The sequence below is a fragment of the Eucyclogobius newberryi genome, unplaced genomic scaffold, assembly GCF_026437365.1.
Source record: "Eucyclogobius newberryi isolate DKJ021-1_F unplaced genomic scaffold, fEucNew1.0.hap1 SCAF_8, whole genome shotgun sequence".
NCBI lineage: Eukaryota > Metazoa > Chordata > Actinopteri > Gobiiformes > Gobiidae > Eucyclogobius > Eucyclogobius newberryi.
Genome location: NW_027316500.1, coordinates 31,045,777 through 31,061,418, shown reverse-complemented (window position 1 = coordinate 31,061,418; position 15,642 = coordinate 31,045,777). Strand labels below are relative to the sequence as shown.

Sequence of the window (15,642 nt, the reverse complement as noted above, 5' to 3'; positions counted from 1 at the left end):
ATTCAAAAACTGTCATCTCCTCGCGGCCGTTCGGACTTCAAACTGATCCGGAACCAACGTGACAAATTCCTCCCGACTTTAATAAACGATTCCGACTCTGACAAAGGCGTCATCGGTTCACGGTCGGGGGGAAAAGCCAAGGCGGCCTCCTTTCGCTCTCTCGCCGTGGAAGTGTCGCCGTCACGTTCGGGGTGTGAAAGAAACCGTGATATGATCTGATGATTTGATGTGCGATGTGACGAAGCCCCGTGAAAAGCAGGAGCGAGCCAGACGTGACCTCGATAACCCGGCGTTTCATCGACACCTTCGGTCCGAACAACCCCGATTCAAATCCGGAACACGTACAGGATAAACACTGTCTATGTCCGCGTGAAAAATGTGATTATTATCAGATTTATGGAGCTTCAGGAGGATTTAAATGACATGCAAATCACAGAATCTGACGTGAGTGATCTGAGAGGCGTCATGACTGGAAATACATATGATGAAATTGCTCCTTACATATCATTTTAATGTATTTTTACTCCAAAAATCCGATCAATGATCTGATTCTGAGTGCATGTAACGGCCGGCAGCCAATGATGGAAATTAATATATTGAACAAACTGTAAAATAAAAGATGCAGAAAGAGTTCTACGGCCGCAACTAACAATTATTTAGTTGCCGACTAGTTCTATTGTACATAAAGACATTTTAAATACATTTTTAACTGGATATAATGGTGATTTGAAGGCTTCTGGATGGAAAATACTCTGACATATTAAGGAGACAGTTTTCATAGATTGCAAAAAGTATGATCCCTTTGATTATCACTATTGAGAGAATATCCCAAAAATGTATTGATTTCACCTCAAATTCAAATAATCCTTGCGTTAAACATTCGTCCGGTGAGGGTTTCTCCGCCCTGTTCGCTGTTACACAGTTAAATATTCCAAAACAGTTCAATCTTCTTGGTCCAGAGTTCACAATCCCGCTGCGGTAAAACAAAACAAACCAAGAATCTCTCTCATAAATGTTGAATTCATGCAGTTTGTGTCGAGCTGCGATTTCATTCTGTTTTTTATTACTTCTCCTCCTTAGTCCTGGTCCTTATTGCTTTGTGATGTTTTTTCTTCTGCTGTGGTCAATATGAATCATTATGGTAAAATAACGAGTCGACCAATACAATATTTGGTCAACAAAGGCCCCAAGAACAAGGACTACAGCCTTATTTAGATGTTGTATCTTTATTACACTTAAACGATTTGCATGTGCCAATCAAACACAATACAGTAGACGTCCCATTATTTGTGTTTTGAGTATTTATGAATTACAAGGATGTAAATAGTGAAAGCATGAATGAGTGAGTTTTATATATAGGCTATATTCTTCTCTTTTTTTTTTTTTACAATTTTACTCATTTTCCCTCTAATAGTTGTTGTTTTTTCACTAATTTCCTTGAATTTGTGTATATTTTTGGTAATATCTGTTGTTATGATGTGATTTAGTCCCGATTTAGTTTAGGGTGCGTTCCCATTTGGCGATATTTGGTCCTAAATTGAGACCATTTTGGCTCTGATTTGGACTTGATTTGATCTCGTTCTTGTCCTAATTTTGTCCTGATCCAGCCATGGTTTTGTTTACTTGTACTTTTCCCTCAAATAGTTGTTGTTTTTGTCCATTACTTTATACTTTTAAGAGCTTTTTCCCACTTTTAGTCAAACATTTGATACACGATGAGCTGAAAACACTAAAGATTAAGGTATAGAAAAGGCCATAACGGTCTGTTTATCAGCCTTTCACAGTGGAAACCGCGAGACCCTCTTCTCCCCCCCGGCCCGCGGACGTGACGCGTTTGTGCATTCAGGCGGCGGCGAGAGCGGATTTGGCCCGTTCTTTTCACTTTTACCTGTCAGACGTGCTCTCCGCCGGCACATAATAATCTTCTCCGGAGAGGTACGCCGCCGCCGTGCCTCCCCCGAAATAACTCCTCTTCGCCAGCGCGGCCGCCGCCTCCGCGCGCACCAGCAGCGCCCCCAAGCCCGTGGGGAACCCGAACATCTTGTAGAAGGAAACGGGGATGAAGTCGGCCCGGCACCGCTTCAGGCTGAGCGGCGACGAGCTGACGTGGGAGGCCGGGTCCACCAGGACAAACCACTTCCCTCTGAACGCGCTGGCCGGGTATAAACCTCTCGCTCGGACGCCGCTCACGTAGCTCAGCGGGTATTTCCTCCCGGAGAAGTTGCTCTGGGCCGGGAAGCAGAAGAGGTGCGGCGTCGGGCACCGGGCGTCGCCTTCTTCGGCCGTGATGTTGTTTCGGGACGCGCCCTTGCCTTCCTCGGCGGCGTTGTTTCGGCCCTCGACGTCTTCGGGCGCCACGGGCAGCGTCGTGACCCCCGGGCGGCGAGCGAGTGCCCGCATGCCCACGACCGAGGTGTGGTTGTCGGTCAGGTAGGCGAAGACGCTGCCGGCCACCCACGGGAAGGACTCGGCGACCAGTTTGAGCGCGGCCGTGCACCCGGAGGTGAAGACGACGGAGTATTCGTCCGGGTCGGCGTCGAAATGCTGCAGGATCCTGAAAGAAACTTGGAACGCTTTAGTTATTACATACGCAGAAATACCAAGGTCTGTCTAAACTATCTTAGTACCGTATATTCCGGACTATAAATAGCACCTTTTTTCATAGTTTTGGCCGGGGTGCGACTTATACTTATATTCATACTTATATACTTATACTCCGGATCGATTCATATGTGATTTTCACACTTGCAACCACATTTCATACTGCAGTGCGACTTATGTATGTTTTTTTCTTCGCTATTATGCATTTTTTGGCTGGTGCGACTTATACTCCAGAAAATACGATACTGGTGTAGTTCTGATGTAGTCCAAGTTTAGTCCTCGTTTGCTAAAGTAAAATTTCCTGTTGTAGGCTTGGATTTCGTTTTTGGTTTAAGTACTTTTTCATAAAATTGCACTTCTCTGAGTATGTCGGTGTAATCCCTCATTCGTCCAGGCGTGTTCCATAGTAGAAAAAAGCTTCAGTTGTAGTCATCTGGACTCAGTTAGAAAAAAAATAGACGTTTCGACTCTCATCCAAGAGTCATTGTCAATAACAGAATTTAGGTCGGGAACTCCGATATTAATACTGTTCTGTGGTAAGACCCGCCCATTGGGCGGAGCCTTCCTGAAGTAGAAAGAGTTGTTTGTTTCAACAGAAACTCCCCCCTTGTATCTACCGAGCTAGCCTATTCAGAATTTTAATGGGCTATTAGTCTCCTCTTTGTCTTTGTGAGACCCTGGCTCAACCACCCTGAGTACCTGATTAGCATCTAAATGTCCTGGTCCTGGTCCTCTACCTCTCCAGGGGTTCAGTATACCATTATAGATACCAGGCAGATTGAATCTTAGTCCTCCAGGAGGAGGGCTAAGATTCAATCTTCCTGGTATCTATAATGGTATTCAATCTTCCTGGTATCTAATAATAATAATAATAATAACTTTTATTTATATAGCGCTTTTCAGTGACCCAAAGACGCTGAACATATATAAAAAAGGGGGGGGTATTTACAGACGGGGGGGACAACACGTACAATACACATTAATATACAGATAAAATGAACAAGACAGAAGAAGTAGAGAGAAAAAGATGGGGATATAACAGGGGGTAGAAGAGTAGGCAATGGGGTAGAGGAGGCTAGGGGTAGGGGAGGTCATAGGCTTGGGTGAAGAGGTATGTTTTTAGGCGGGATTTGAATGTTGTGAGTGAGGGAGAGTGGCGGACAGGTTGGGGGAGGGAGTTCCAGAGTCGGGGTGCTGTTCGGGAGAATGCTCTGTCGCCAAAAGTTTTGAGTCGGGATGTTGGTGCAGTCAGGGTGAGAGAGGAGGAGGATCTATAATGGTATTCAATCTCCCTGGTATCTATAATGGTATACTGAACCCCTGGAAAGGTAGAGGACCAGGACCAGGACATTTAGATGCTAATCAGGTACTCAGGGTGGTTGAGTCAGGGTCTCACAAAGACAAAGAGGATTCTAATAGCCCATTAAAATTCTGAATAGGCTAGCTCGGTAGATACAAGGGGGGAGTTTCTGTTGAAACAAACAACTCTTTCTACTTCAGGAAGGCTCCGCCCAATGGGCGGGTCTTACCACAGAACAGTATTAATATCGGAGTTCTCGATCTAAATTCTGTTATTGACAATGACTCTTGGATGAGAGTCGAAACGTCTATTTTTTTTCTAACTGAGTCCAGATGACTACAACTGAAGCTTTTTCTACTACTTCTCTGAGTAATTTTCAGACACCAAACATGAACTTCTACTTGAGTCATATCATATACGGTGTATTTGTGTTTCTTGCATCACTTCTTCAGATATTATTTTCTCATTTTAGTGATCAATCGTTTAAATAAACCAGATTTTGTGTGTTATTTCATGTTTTGTCCTTCCAGTTATTGAAATAATTAGGTTTTTACGATTGTATAATTTTGACTTTATTTGGTGTATTTATCCCTGTTGTACATATAAATTATAGTTTGACACCAATCGAGCAGGTATTTGTGGAGAAAACGGTGAAAAAACTGTAGAAAATGACATTCCACATTCCACTCAAATTGTATCCATAATTTACACAAAGAAACACAATTTTTGACTCTCTAAACAAGAATTCGCTCTCATATATTTCTATCTGTCAAATAAAACTAATTGTGACATTAGATGAGTTTTGGGTAATTTCCTAGTGTGATGTCATCAATTACACACAGGAAGTGACATTATAAACCTCAAAAATGTGCTATTCCGTGATAACATTTTTATAATGCTTAAGCAGAATTCAATATATATTCATCTTAACTGCGTTTTAGTTCAGCGAGTCGTCCGACCTGTAGGGGGCGCTTTAACAGACAGTTACTCTTACTCGAGTACAACCTGTGGCCGCTCTGCTTGCCTTTAGTCCTGGTCGAGTTCTCGCTTGGACCTCCTTCACGGTTAAGACCAGGTTTAAGTCTTTGTTTGATCCTGATTTAGTCACATTCACTCTGAACGTAAACGCAGTGGTGACAGTCGGCGAAATCGCCCGTGACGGAGTGAAACGGCGTTACCTGTATCTGACCCTCTCCACGGTGTCATGGGTCAGTCTGCTGCTGGGGCTGCGGCTGTGCGGGTTTCCTACGGGACCAATAACACCTTTTAAACTCCCACATCAAGAGCAATGTCATGTTTTCACGCAGCTCTCTCGACTGCGGAAAGATGCGTCGCTTCAATTATGGATAAAACGTCCCAAAAATGACTCGCAAATCAAAGGGCAAGTGGTCCTGAGAGAAAAGAGCGGGAGAACGGAGCTGTCGCTGCGAACACGCGGCTAAGCTAAGGCTAATGTATTCACGGCTGCATTTTGTGAGCTTACTTACTTCATTATGTTCAAGTTCTGTTTACCGTATTTTCCGGACTATAAGTCACACCTTTTTTCATAGTTTTGGCCGGGGTGCGACTTATACTCCAGAGCGACTTATATGTGATATTATTTGTTATTTTCACACTGACAACCTCAAGAGGGCGCTCTAGGCTCTAAGCGACGCAGAAGAAGAATCTGCACTTCCTCTACCTCTAGAGTTTGTGGAGTTGTTTAGAAGTGACACAGAGGAAGAAGAATTCCATGGATTTAGTGATTTGGGGTAAAACTAATGCTTTGCTAAACTTGTTACATGTTCTTTATGCTATAGTTATCTGAATAACTGCTAATATGTTACGTTAACATACCAGACACTTACCACAGTTCTGTCTGTGCCTCATGTAGCTGAAGGTGTTAGCATTAGCATACGTCATGTAGCTGAAGGTGTTAGCGTTAGCATACGTCATGTAGCTGAAGGTGTTAGCGTTAGCATACGCCATATAACTGAAGGTGTTAGCGATAGCATACGTCATGTAGCTGAAGGTGTTAGCGTTAGCAATACGTCATGTAGCTGAAGGTGTTAGCGTTAGCATACGTACACCTATTCACCATGTTCTCTCATCTGTTATTATTTTAAACTGCATTTCAAGATGAAATGTCTGTTCTTGGTCTTGGATTTTATTAAATACATTTCCCCCAAAAATGCGACTTATCCTCCAGTGCGACTTATATATGTTTTTTTTCTTCTTTATTGTGCATTTTTTGGCTGGTGCGACTTATACTCTGGAAAATACGGTGACAGTGCATCATTTTGTATTGTTATGATGATTATTTATGCTGTAATGTCTCTTTAATGTGGTTTTAATGCATCTTTTCCCTGTTCTTCGCATAATTACCCGGGTCCGTTTAAAGATGTTAATGCTCTAGCAGAAAAAGTGACATAGTGCACCTTTAATAGTCTATATAGTCAAATGTTCCTGCTTCTTTGGGATTTTCCTCGTCGTGCACTGACCTGTCTTCTTTCAGTGGGAAATAAGGTTGAAATGAAACACGAAAAAGCTTCTTTCAAACACACGTTTGATCTGCTGTCGTCTAATAAATGAAAGTGTTCTAGTTCACAACAAAAGGCAGCACTTATTATCGCTACATGGGCTTAAAACAGACAGAATATCAAACCACGATGACTAGGCACCATATGGAGATGATAAGATGTATATAAAGATAAGATGTTTACTTATGTGAGCTAGAATGACTATAATGTATAAACTGGTTAAATATTGTTGATAATAAACAAGTGTGGAAAATGGAGCCAATGGGAATCATATTAATCCATCTGTTCCATGATTGTGTTTATGTCGGTTTGATTTTTAAATAAAATAAATAAAATAAATAAAATAAATAAAATAAATAAAATAAATAAAATAAAAATCATGAACTAAAATAAACAAATATAATAATTGTATGCACATAATTATTACACTTATGAACATGATAAAGCGTGACTAGTGCTGGTTTAGTTCCAGGTTAAATCTCAGTGAAGCTTTAGTTCTAATTCTAACTCTAAATAAGAGAATAGAACACTCCGGGCCTCACCGTACACGCTCGTGCTGAGGTCCCGGCTGTAGCTCTGCACCGCACACTCCGGATACAGCGTGGCCCCCGCGTGGTCCAGGTACGTGACCCCTGTGGACCGCACGGAGACAGCGGGGTTTAGGACACGTCGGACCCCCGCGGGACCGTGAAATGCCGTTACCTTTAAGACGCCTGAACTCCTTTTCCACCATCTCCTGGAAGTCGTCGCAGTAACCATAGCGACCCGAGACTCGCGCGAAGAAGTCGAAAGTGCAAAGTTTGTCAAAATCCATCGTCTGGAGCCCGCGCACGTGCGAGGACGCGCCGGGCGAACGGTGCGCGTGTCCGGCAGATGTGCGGGCAGATGTGTGGACCTTTCCCGTGTCTCTCCCGCACACACCGCCGCTGTCTCTCCCGCACACACCGCCGCTGTCTCTCCCGCACACACCGCCGCTGTCTCTCCCGCACACACCGCCGCCGCTGCCGCTGTCTCTCCCGCACACACCGCCGCCGCTGTCTCTCCCCGGGGCCGTTAAACATTGACGTGTCCGGGGTCTAAGTCCGGTGACAGGCAGCTGAGTTTGTCCGTGACGGATCCGTCCATAATCAGTGTGTGCTAACAGCGCTAGCATCAAGCTAACTCCCGGATAACACGAGTATAACAACGTAACTTGCGTAATAACGTAATGACACACGTATTATTCACTTTGTATGAACTGAATGTCAGATAAACTTTCTGCAGCTAAAGTCAAGACTCGGGCAACATGCTAAAGCTAACAACAATAACAGAGCAGAGCAGAGGGGAGGAGGCAAAACATTTATTTAAGTTTTAAATTTCAATATTTTTTTAAAAACTGGTTAGGAAAAAAAAAATATATATATATATATATATATATATATATATATATATATATAGATAGATAGATATATAGATAGATATTCTTTTTTTTCCATAGCCTTTTCATTTCTTGAACATAAACCATACAGACTTTATTTTTTAATCAAGATTTTATTGACTTTTCTGTCACATTTTATAGAGGCTCAAAGAAACAATCTTTTTCTCCATCATTGACATCCACAGAAACAGCTATATACATAATTTTATATAGTTTTATACAGTTAATGACGTTGAATAGAGGTCAGTTTACATACATCTATTTATAACAATAAAATACATTAATAAAATATATATACCGTATCTAAATTCTTTTATTGACAATGACTCTTGGATGAGAGTCGAAACGTCTATTTTTTCTAACTGAGTCCAGATGACTACAACTGAAGCTTTTTCTACTATGGAACACGCCTGGACGAATGAGGGATTACACCGATATATATACCGAAATTTTCCCACTGTGTGGACTAATAAAGGCTTATCTTATATATATATATATATATATATATATATATATATATATATATATATATATATATATATATATATATATAATTTTTTTTGTGAGTAACCAGCAATTTACATTAATTATTATGATTTAATTATTGTAATTTCTCATGAATTCCTTCCTCTAAAGTCTAAACTCTCAATCCACATGTTTTTATTTACTACAGATCATTAAAAAGACCCAGAGGTTTAGTTCACTTCAGTCCTACACATATCTTACCCCACCAGTGGGTGTCGCTGTTTCAAATAAACAAAAGAAGCGTGTAATGAGAAGCACGTGGTCATCAGTGAAATTCTACTGTAATAAAACTTAAATGTAATGCAAAACACATGAGCTCAGTATAATCTGTCTGTTGTAGGTGGAACGCAGAAGAAGTCGCTGCTGTAACAGATTCTGCAGCTGAAACCTACACATCGTCCCTTCTGAGGCACTTAGCGTAAATCTGACTCGTATGCACTGGAGATCATCATGTCCAGGTACTGAACATTAGTGACATTGAGATGGAATTATGCAAATGTGATCAAATAACGCTGTGATGCAGGTCGTAGCCCAGAGAGGAGCGAAAAACAGAAAATACTCTTTCACAGGACACAAAGTTATGCCTGATATTTACCACGACACCAAAAAATCAAACTAAAGAAAGTTCACTATAGTCACGAGAAAAAAACAATGTCTTCAATATTATCTTATTCAGGAAATGTCAAAATGTACATACTTTGTATCATTATCAATACCAGCACCATATGAATACCTGCTCAAATTAGTGTTTAATTCTGATACTAGTTTAGAGTAGTGTCTGTGTACTACGTCTTTTTTGTGTATTTAGAGTTCTTATTTACTCCAGACATAATCAGTTGCTTGAAAGTCAACCTCACGTTCATAAATATTAGCACCAGCATGTATTCATACTGATTGTATTACTCGTTAAATTGATTCACTTTGGTGAATATTTGAGCATTCAGGACAGACTTTAGCGACCTTTAATCCCATCATACAGCGGTGTAATGCCCTGGTCACACACAGGGGGCAGCAGCGTGACAGAACAGCCTGAAATCCTGCTGGTCACATGATCCAGGAGAGACACACACACACACACACACACACACACACACACAGAGTCACACACACACACACAGAGAGACACACACACACACACACACACACAGAGTCACACACACACACACAGAGAGACACACACACACACACAGAGTCACACACACACACACACACACAGACACACAGAGTCACACACACACACAGACACAGACACACACAGAGACACACATACATACACACACACACACACACACACAGACACACAGACACACACACAGAGACACACACACACACACACACACAGAGTCACACACACACACAGTCACACACACACACACACACACACACACAGACACACACACACACACACACACACACACACAGAGTCACACACACACACACACATACATACACACACACACACACACACATACACACACACACACTCACAGAGTCACACACACACAGAGTCACACACACACACAGTCACACACACACACACACACACAGACACACACACACACACACACACACACACACAGAGTCACACACACACACAGACACACATACATACACACACACATACACACACACAACACAGAGTCACACACACACACACACACACAACACAGAGTCACACACACACACACACACAGAGACACACACACATACACACACACACATACACACACACACACACACACAACACAGAGTCACACACACACACACAGAGTCACACACACACACACACACAACACAGAGTCACACACACACACACACACACAAACACAGAGACACACACACATACACACACAGAGTCACACACACACACACACACACACACACAGACACACACACACACACACACACACACACAGAGTCACACACACACACACACACACACACACACACAGAGTCACACACACACACAGACACACACACACACACACAGACACACACACACACACACACAGAGACACACATACATACACACACACACACACACACACACAACACAGAGTCACACACACACACACACATACACACACACACACACACACACACACACAGAGACACACATACATACACACACACACACACACACACACACATACACACACACACACACACACAACACAGAGTCACACACACACACACACATACACACACACACACACACACACAGAGACACACATACATACACACACACACACACACACACCGAGTCACACACACACACACACACAACACAGAGTCACACACACACACACACACAGAGTCACACACACACACACACACACACACACACACACACACACACACACACACACACAACACAGAGTCACACACACATACACACACACACAGAGACACACACACACACACACAGAGTCACACACACACACACACACACACAGTCACACACAGACACACACACACACACACACACACACAGAGAGACACACACACACACACACGCACGCACAGACAGAGACACACACACACACAGACACACACACAGACACACACACACACACACACACGTCACGCCTTTGAACGACACAAACAACTTCATCATGACACTTATTAAAGAGTTGTCCCGGTGTCACGTGTCAAGCTGATGTTGGTCTGATAATATTGGATTATGATGACAAAATTATGTTTTTAAAGTGTAAAACCTCTTTGAAATACTGTGTACCATATTTTCTGGACTATAAGTTTCACCTTTTTTCATAGTTTTGGCCGGGGTGTGACTTATACTTATATTTATACTTATATACTTACACTCAACTTATATGTGATATTATTTGGAGCAACTTATATGTGATATTATTTGTTATTTTCACACTTTCAACTGCATTTCATCCTCCAGTGCGACTTATATATGTTTTTTTTTGGCTGTTGCAACTTATAGTCTGGAAAATACAGTACTTTGTTGGTGTCTTGCAGTAAAAGTTGTGCAATAACCTTCCCCTATTGCCCAAACGTTATATATATATATATATATATATATATATATATATATATATATATATATATATCCAGTTAACAACTAAAGAGCCACAAATGATTTCTAAATATCCACTTATATATTGCACAGTATAACAATGAACTTTTTTTAAAACATGTATTAGATTAAACCTTTAAAACTTTGAAAACTTAACAATCCAAACAAACTAACCGCAGAGTGAAGGTGAGCAATGATGATTTCATGTGTAAAAGCTCAAAAAACACAACGAAAACTGTGAAAGAGCCTCTACAGGTAAATAACAGGTATAAAAGTCAACAACTGCTTAATATTTAGTTTGTGCCAGACATTTAAAGGAAGAAAATCAGGAAAACAGTAGAAAAACAGATAAACAATAGACAAAATGGGACAATAATTTTGGACTTTTTTTTTTTTTAACGCCACACCCCTATTTTCTACTTTTATTTATCCCTTTGTGTGTTTTATTTTTATTATTATATATTGTTTTAATGTTGTTGTTTTTATGTTGTTTTTGTTGTTCTATGTTCTGAAAAATATTTTTTTTAATCATAGGACAATTATTTTTGACTTTTTTTAGCACCACTCCTTAATTTCTACTTTTATTTCTTAATTTGTGTGTTTCATGTTTATTTTTATTATATTGTTTTAATGTTGTTATTTTGTGTTTGTTCTTCTAAAAAAAGTAAAGAAAAAGAAAACAAGACAAACAACAGAACTTTCTCTCTTTAATAACATGTTTCTGAGTCATTTTGCTGATTAATTGTTGTGGGACGAGTTGAAGTGTCCTGTATCTCCCCCTGCCGTTAGCAAACACGCTAACTCAGCTTAGCACAGCCAGAGAAACTACTTTTGAGTTTCCATTTTACTTTGCGACTGCTTTGAAGCTGAACGACGGCTAATAAAAAAAGATAGAGCAAAGAAACTCATTTCTCTTTGTTCCGCGAGCGTTTTTACTTTTTATTTCCCGCTACATCAAGTCACCAAACGAGTAATAATGGCGTCTCAAGTTGTTGTGTCTCTCTCCAGCCCACAGCCGCCGCCATTGTCCCGGTGCAACGCGCTGGATCATAATTGAATATGCCACTTCTGCTCGGCCGACCCATTTCCGTCACCGGCCCTGAATACATTTCTCCACACGCACAAAAAGAGCGCAAAAGAGGCACGTATTGTATCGACTTCAGCCTCATTACTAGGTCGGCGGAGGGGCATCGGCCAGGGGGGGAGGGGACAGCGTTTTTGGCGTAGAAGACAATGCGTTTAAATTCGCTGAGTCCTTCGCCGCTATTGTTCAATTAGTTCAATTTGCAAAGCTCGGACCCGCGTCTCTCTCTCCCGAGCAGGAAAACCCCGGCAAACTCAAAGCAAAGTTAAACCGATTTACGCCGCTTCGTTAGTCGCGAGGTCAGACGGAGCTACCGTTCTAAAAGAGAAAAGAGAGAAAAAGACTGCAAACTGCGCTTTCATTGCCGTTTTTCCCCTGCCCCGAGGCCTTCGAGAAATTTGCGTAGGACGACCCTCGAAAAAGAAACGCTTCTGCGCAACATGGCGGCGCTCGGGTCTCTCGCGCAGCTGGATTTGCCGTAGGGCCAGCGGCGCAGGTTCGCTCGCCCCGCGTCGATGAGCTTATCCGGGCTAAGCTGAAGGGAGCGCGGAGCCAGAGCACCGGCCCGCCATCTGTCGAGAGCTCCGAGCACGCGGCGCAACAGACAAAAGGGCGGGCGCGAGGAGGGAAGACTTCACTGGAGACACTTCTCGAGAGGGAGATACCAGGACGAGTCGTGAGTTGAGACCGTGCGAGGTGAGTGGAAACGCTGGGATTCAGAGCCGGGGAGGTCGAAGTTTAGACGCCGCGACTCGTTAAACATGGATTATCTGAGCGGTTTTGTCCGTTTGCTTATGTAATTCGAGCCGCACACTTGTAAAAACCGACTTAAATGAGAGATTTCTTGAACATTTACCAGCTTAAGCAGCTTACAGTCAAGTAAGACTGCTCAAATCAGTTCATATTTAATGTTATTGCTGTTAAAAAATGCTGGAATTCAGAAAAGTAAGATTTATTTACGAGCATTTAAGTGATTTTAACTCTTTTTAATTCATAATTGCAAATAAATATATCACTTTGCACTCTGAACATCCTGAAATGAAGTAAAAGTTACGATCTCTCCGTAATATCTCATTGAAGTATTTGTGTCGTATTTAGATGCATGGACTACTTTATGCATTATGTAACAATTATAAGCCTGTATCGAGACTTTCAAGCGTTCAAATGTTGACAGTGACAATATAGTTTACGTAAAGTGAAGTCAGTTTACGTGCTAGGCCGGCCTTTGAGATTTAGCGAGACATTCTGAGACAAGTCGTGACAAATAGAACATCATAACTTCAAGATAAGACGCTACTTTTACCAACAACGTTACAAATTATAATTGAACTGCGAGCTCGATAATGAAGCTGCGCGAGTGTAGTTTGTGTGCACTTCGATCAATTTGAATCGTGCCGTGTTGAGATTTAATCTGGACGAATTTAATCGAATCGGTCGACGATGAAGGGACGACGATGACAACGTTATTACACATTTCACACGTACAATCTTAACACAGCGGTTTGTTATTTTATTTTGCTCTACCCCAAAGTGAAACGATTTGTATTTTGCACGAAAGATCCTCACGACTGTCCCGCGCGGCTGATAAACCATCTTCTACTTTACCGCGACTCGTACAGAATCGTCTGCCTCGGGTTCAAACGCCTTGGACAAAGCGCTCTGTTTGCATCGCTCGTGATTCCCATTAGATCGACATAACTCGATTTGAAAAGCCCTTTTAGCCGCAGCTATTTCCGTACATTTAATTTACCATCCAACGTCGGGGCAAAACAAAGAACTAAGTGAAGCCGTTACTTTAGCTTGGGGGACGCTAACGAACAGCACTCCGGGGCGATTGTGCTCAAACGTCTCTACAAGTGTCTCGAGGAACACATTACGCTAAGTTCTAAAGGCGTTTACTGCGTGTAGCGAGTTGATCTGAGGTTATAAAGATGGGTTAGGCCTTGAGTTATGGTCGACCTCACGGTTTGTGTTTTGCGTCGCATTATCCTCCGTGTGGATGGGTTTGTCACGCTGCAAACTTAACAGAAATGTGTCTCTAAAAGTCTCAGAATATGTCACCGAATGCTCCATTTATTTATTTAATATTCATTTAAAAGTACTTAAAATGCCCATGACAGCAGGTCGGACCTCTCGTTGAACTAAAATGGAGTAAAGATATTTAAAATTGTGCTGAAAATGTAAAAAATGCCTCCCAGAATAGCTCGTTTTTCATGCGTGTAATTGTACTTCCTGTTTGTAATTGATGACATCACATGAGGAAGTTAGCTTGCAACCACTGAACCAAAACTTATGTATTCATATCTATCTAATTAGACGAATACAAATATATGAGAGCGACTTTAATTAGTTGAAGTAATGTTTAGAGAGTCATAAAAGTTGTTTATTTTGTGGAAATTAATGCGTGATGTCACTTCGTGTCATTTTCTACAGCTGTTTCCACATTTTCTCCACAAATCCCTGCTCGATTGGTGTAAAACTATAATTCATATGTACAACAGGTACAAATGCACCAAATAAAGTCTGAATTAGAACATGGTAAAAGCTGCCGCACGCCCTTTAAAACTACATATGCTTCTCTGTAAACATGTGGTCTTATAACGTAAACGCTGTAAATCCTGTCGTTTAGGTTCAGCAGGTTCAGATCCTCCTGGACGCTCTTAAAACGTCCACGTTCATCTACATCTCGATTCGCACAACATAAATCCGAGCGCTGTCGCAGTATCCTAATTAGACGTTTATTCCAAAATCGCACGCACCCTGATTATCGATGTGTCCAAAGCCACGATCGCTCCTCATTTCGTTTCGTTCTTGTATGTTCTATTATTACATCAGACGTGCTATTCTTGTGTGTGTGTGTGTGTGTGTGTATCTGTGTGTGTGTGTGTGTTTGTGTGTATGTGTGTGTGTGTATCTGTGTGTGTGTGTCTGTGTGTGTGTGTGTGTGTGTGTGTTTGTGTGTGTGTGTATCTGTGTGTGTGTGTGTGTGTGTGTATGTGTGTGTGTGTGTGTGTGTGTGTATGTGTGTGTGTGCGTGTGTGTGTGTTTGTGTGTGCGTGAGTGTGTGTGTGCACGCGTGTGTGTGCGTGTGTGTGTGTGTGTGTATGTGTGCGTGAGTGTGTGCGTGAGTGTGTGCGTGCGTGTGTGTGT

The 15,642-nt window shown here is 41.9% G+C and overlaps 1 protein-coding gene across 1 annotated transcript in view; it reads right to left on the bottom strand.

The window, feature by feature from the left end:
• The window catches only part of mocos (molybdenum cofactor sulfurase), a 44,684-nt gene extending 37,402 nt beyond the window's left edge, over positions 1-7,282 (bottom strand). Inside the window, exons 1-4 of the mRNA XM_072436998.1 lie at positions 7,123-7,282; positions 6,963-7,052; positions 5,080-5,146; positions 1,889-2,554 (exon numbers count right to left, since the gene is read on the bottom strand). Coding sequence (XP_072293099.1) covers positions 1,889-2,554; positions 5,080-5,146; positions 6,963-7,052; positions 7,123-7,234 — 935 coding nt within the window. The 5' untranslated portion in view covers positions 7,235-7,282. The remainder of the gene's footprint in view (positions 1-1,888; positions 2,555-5,079; positions 5,147-6,962; positions 7,053-7,122) is intronic.
• Positions 7,283-15,642: the final 8,360 nt, after the last annotated feature.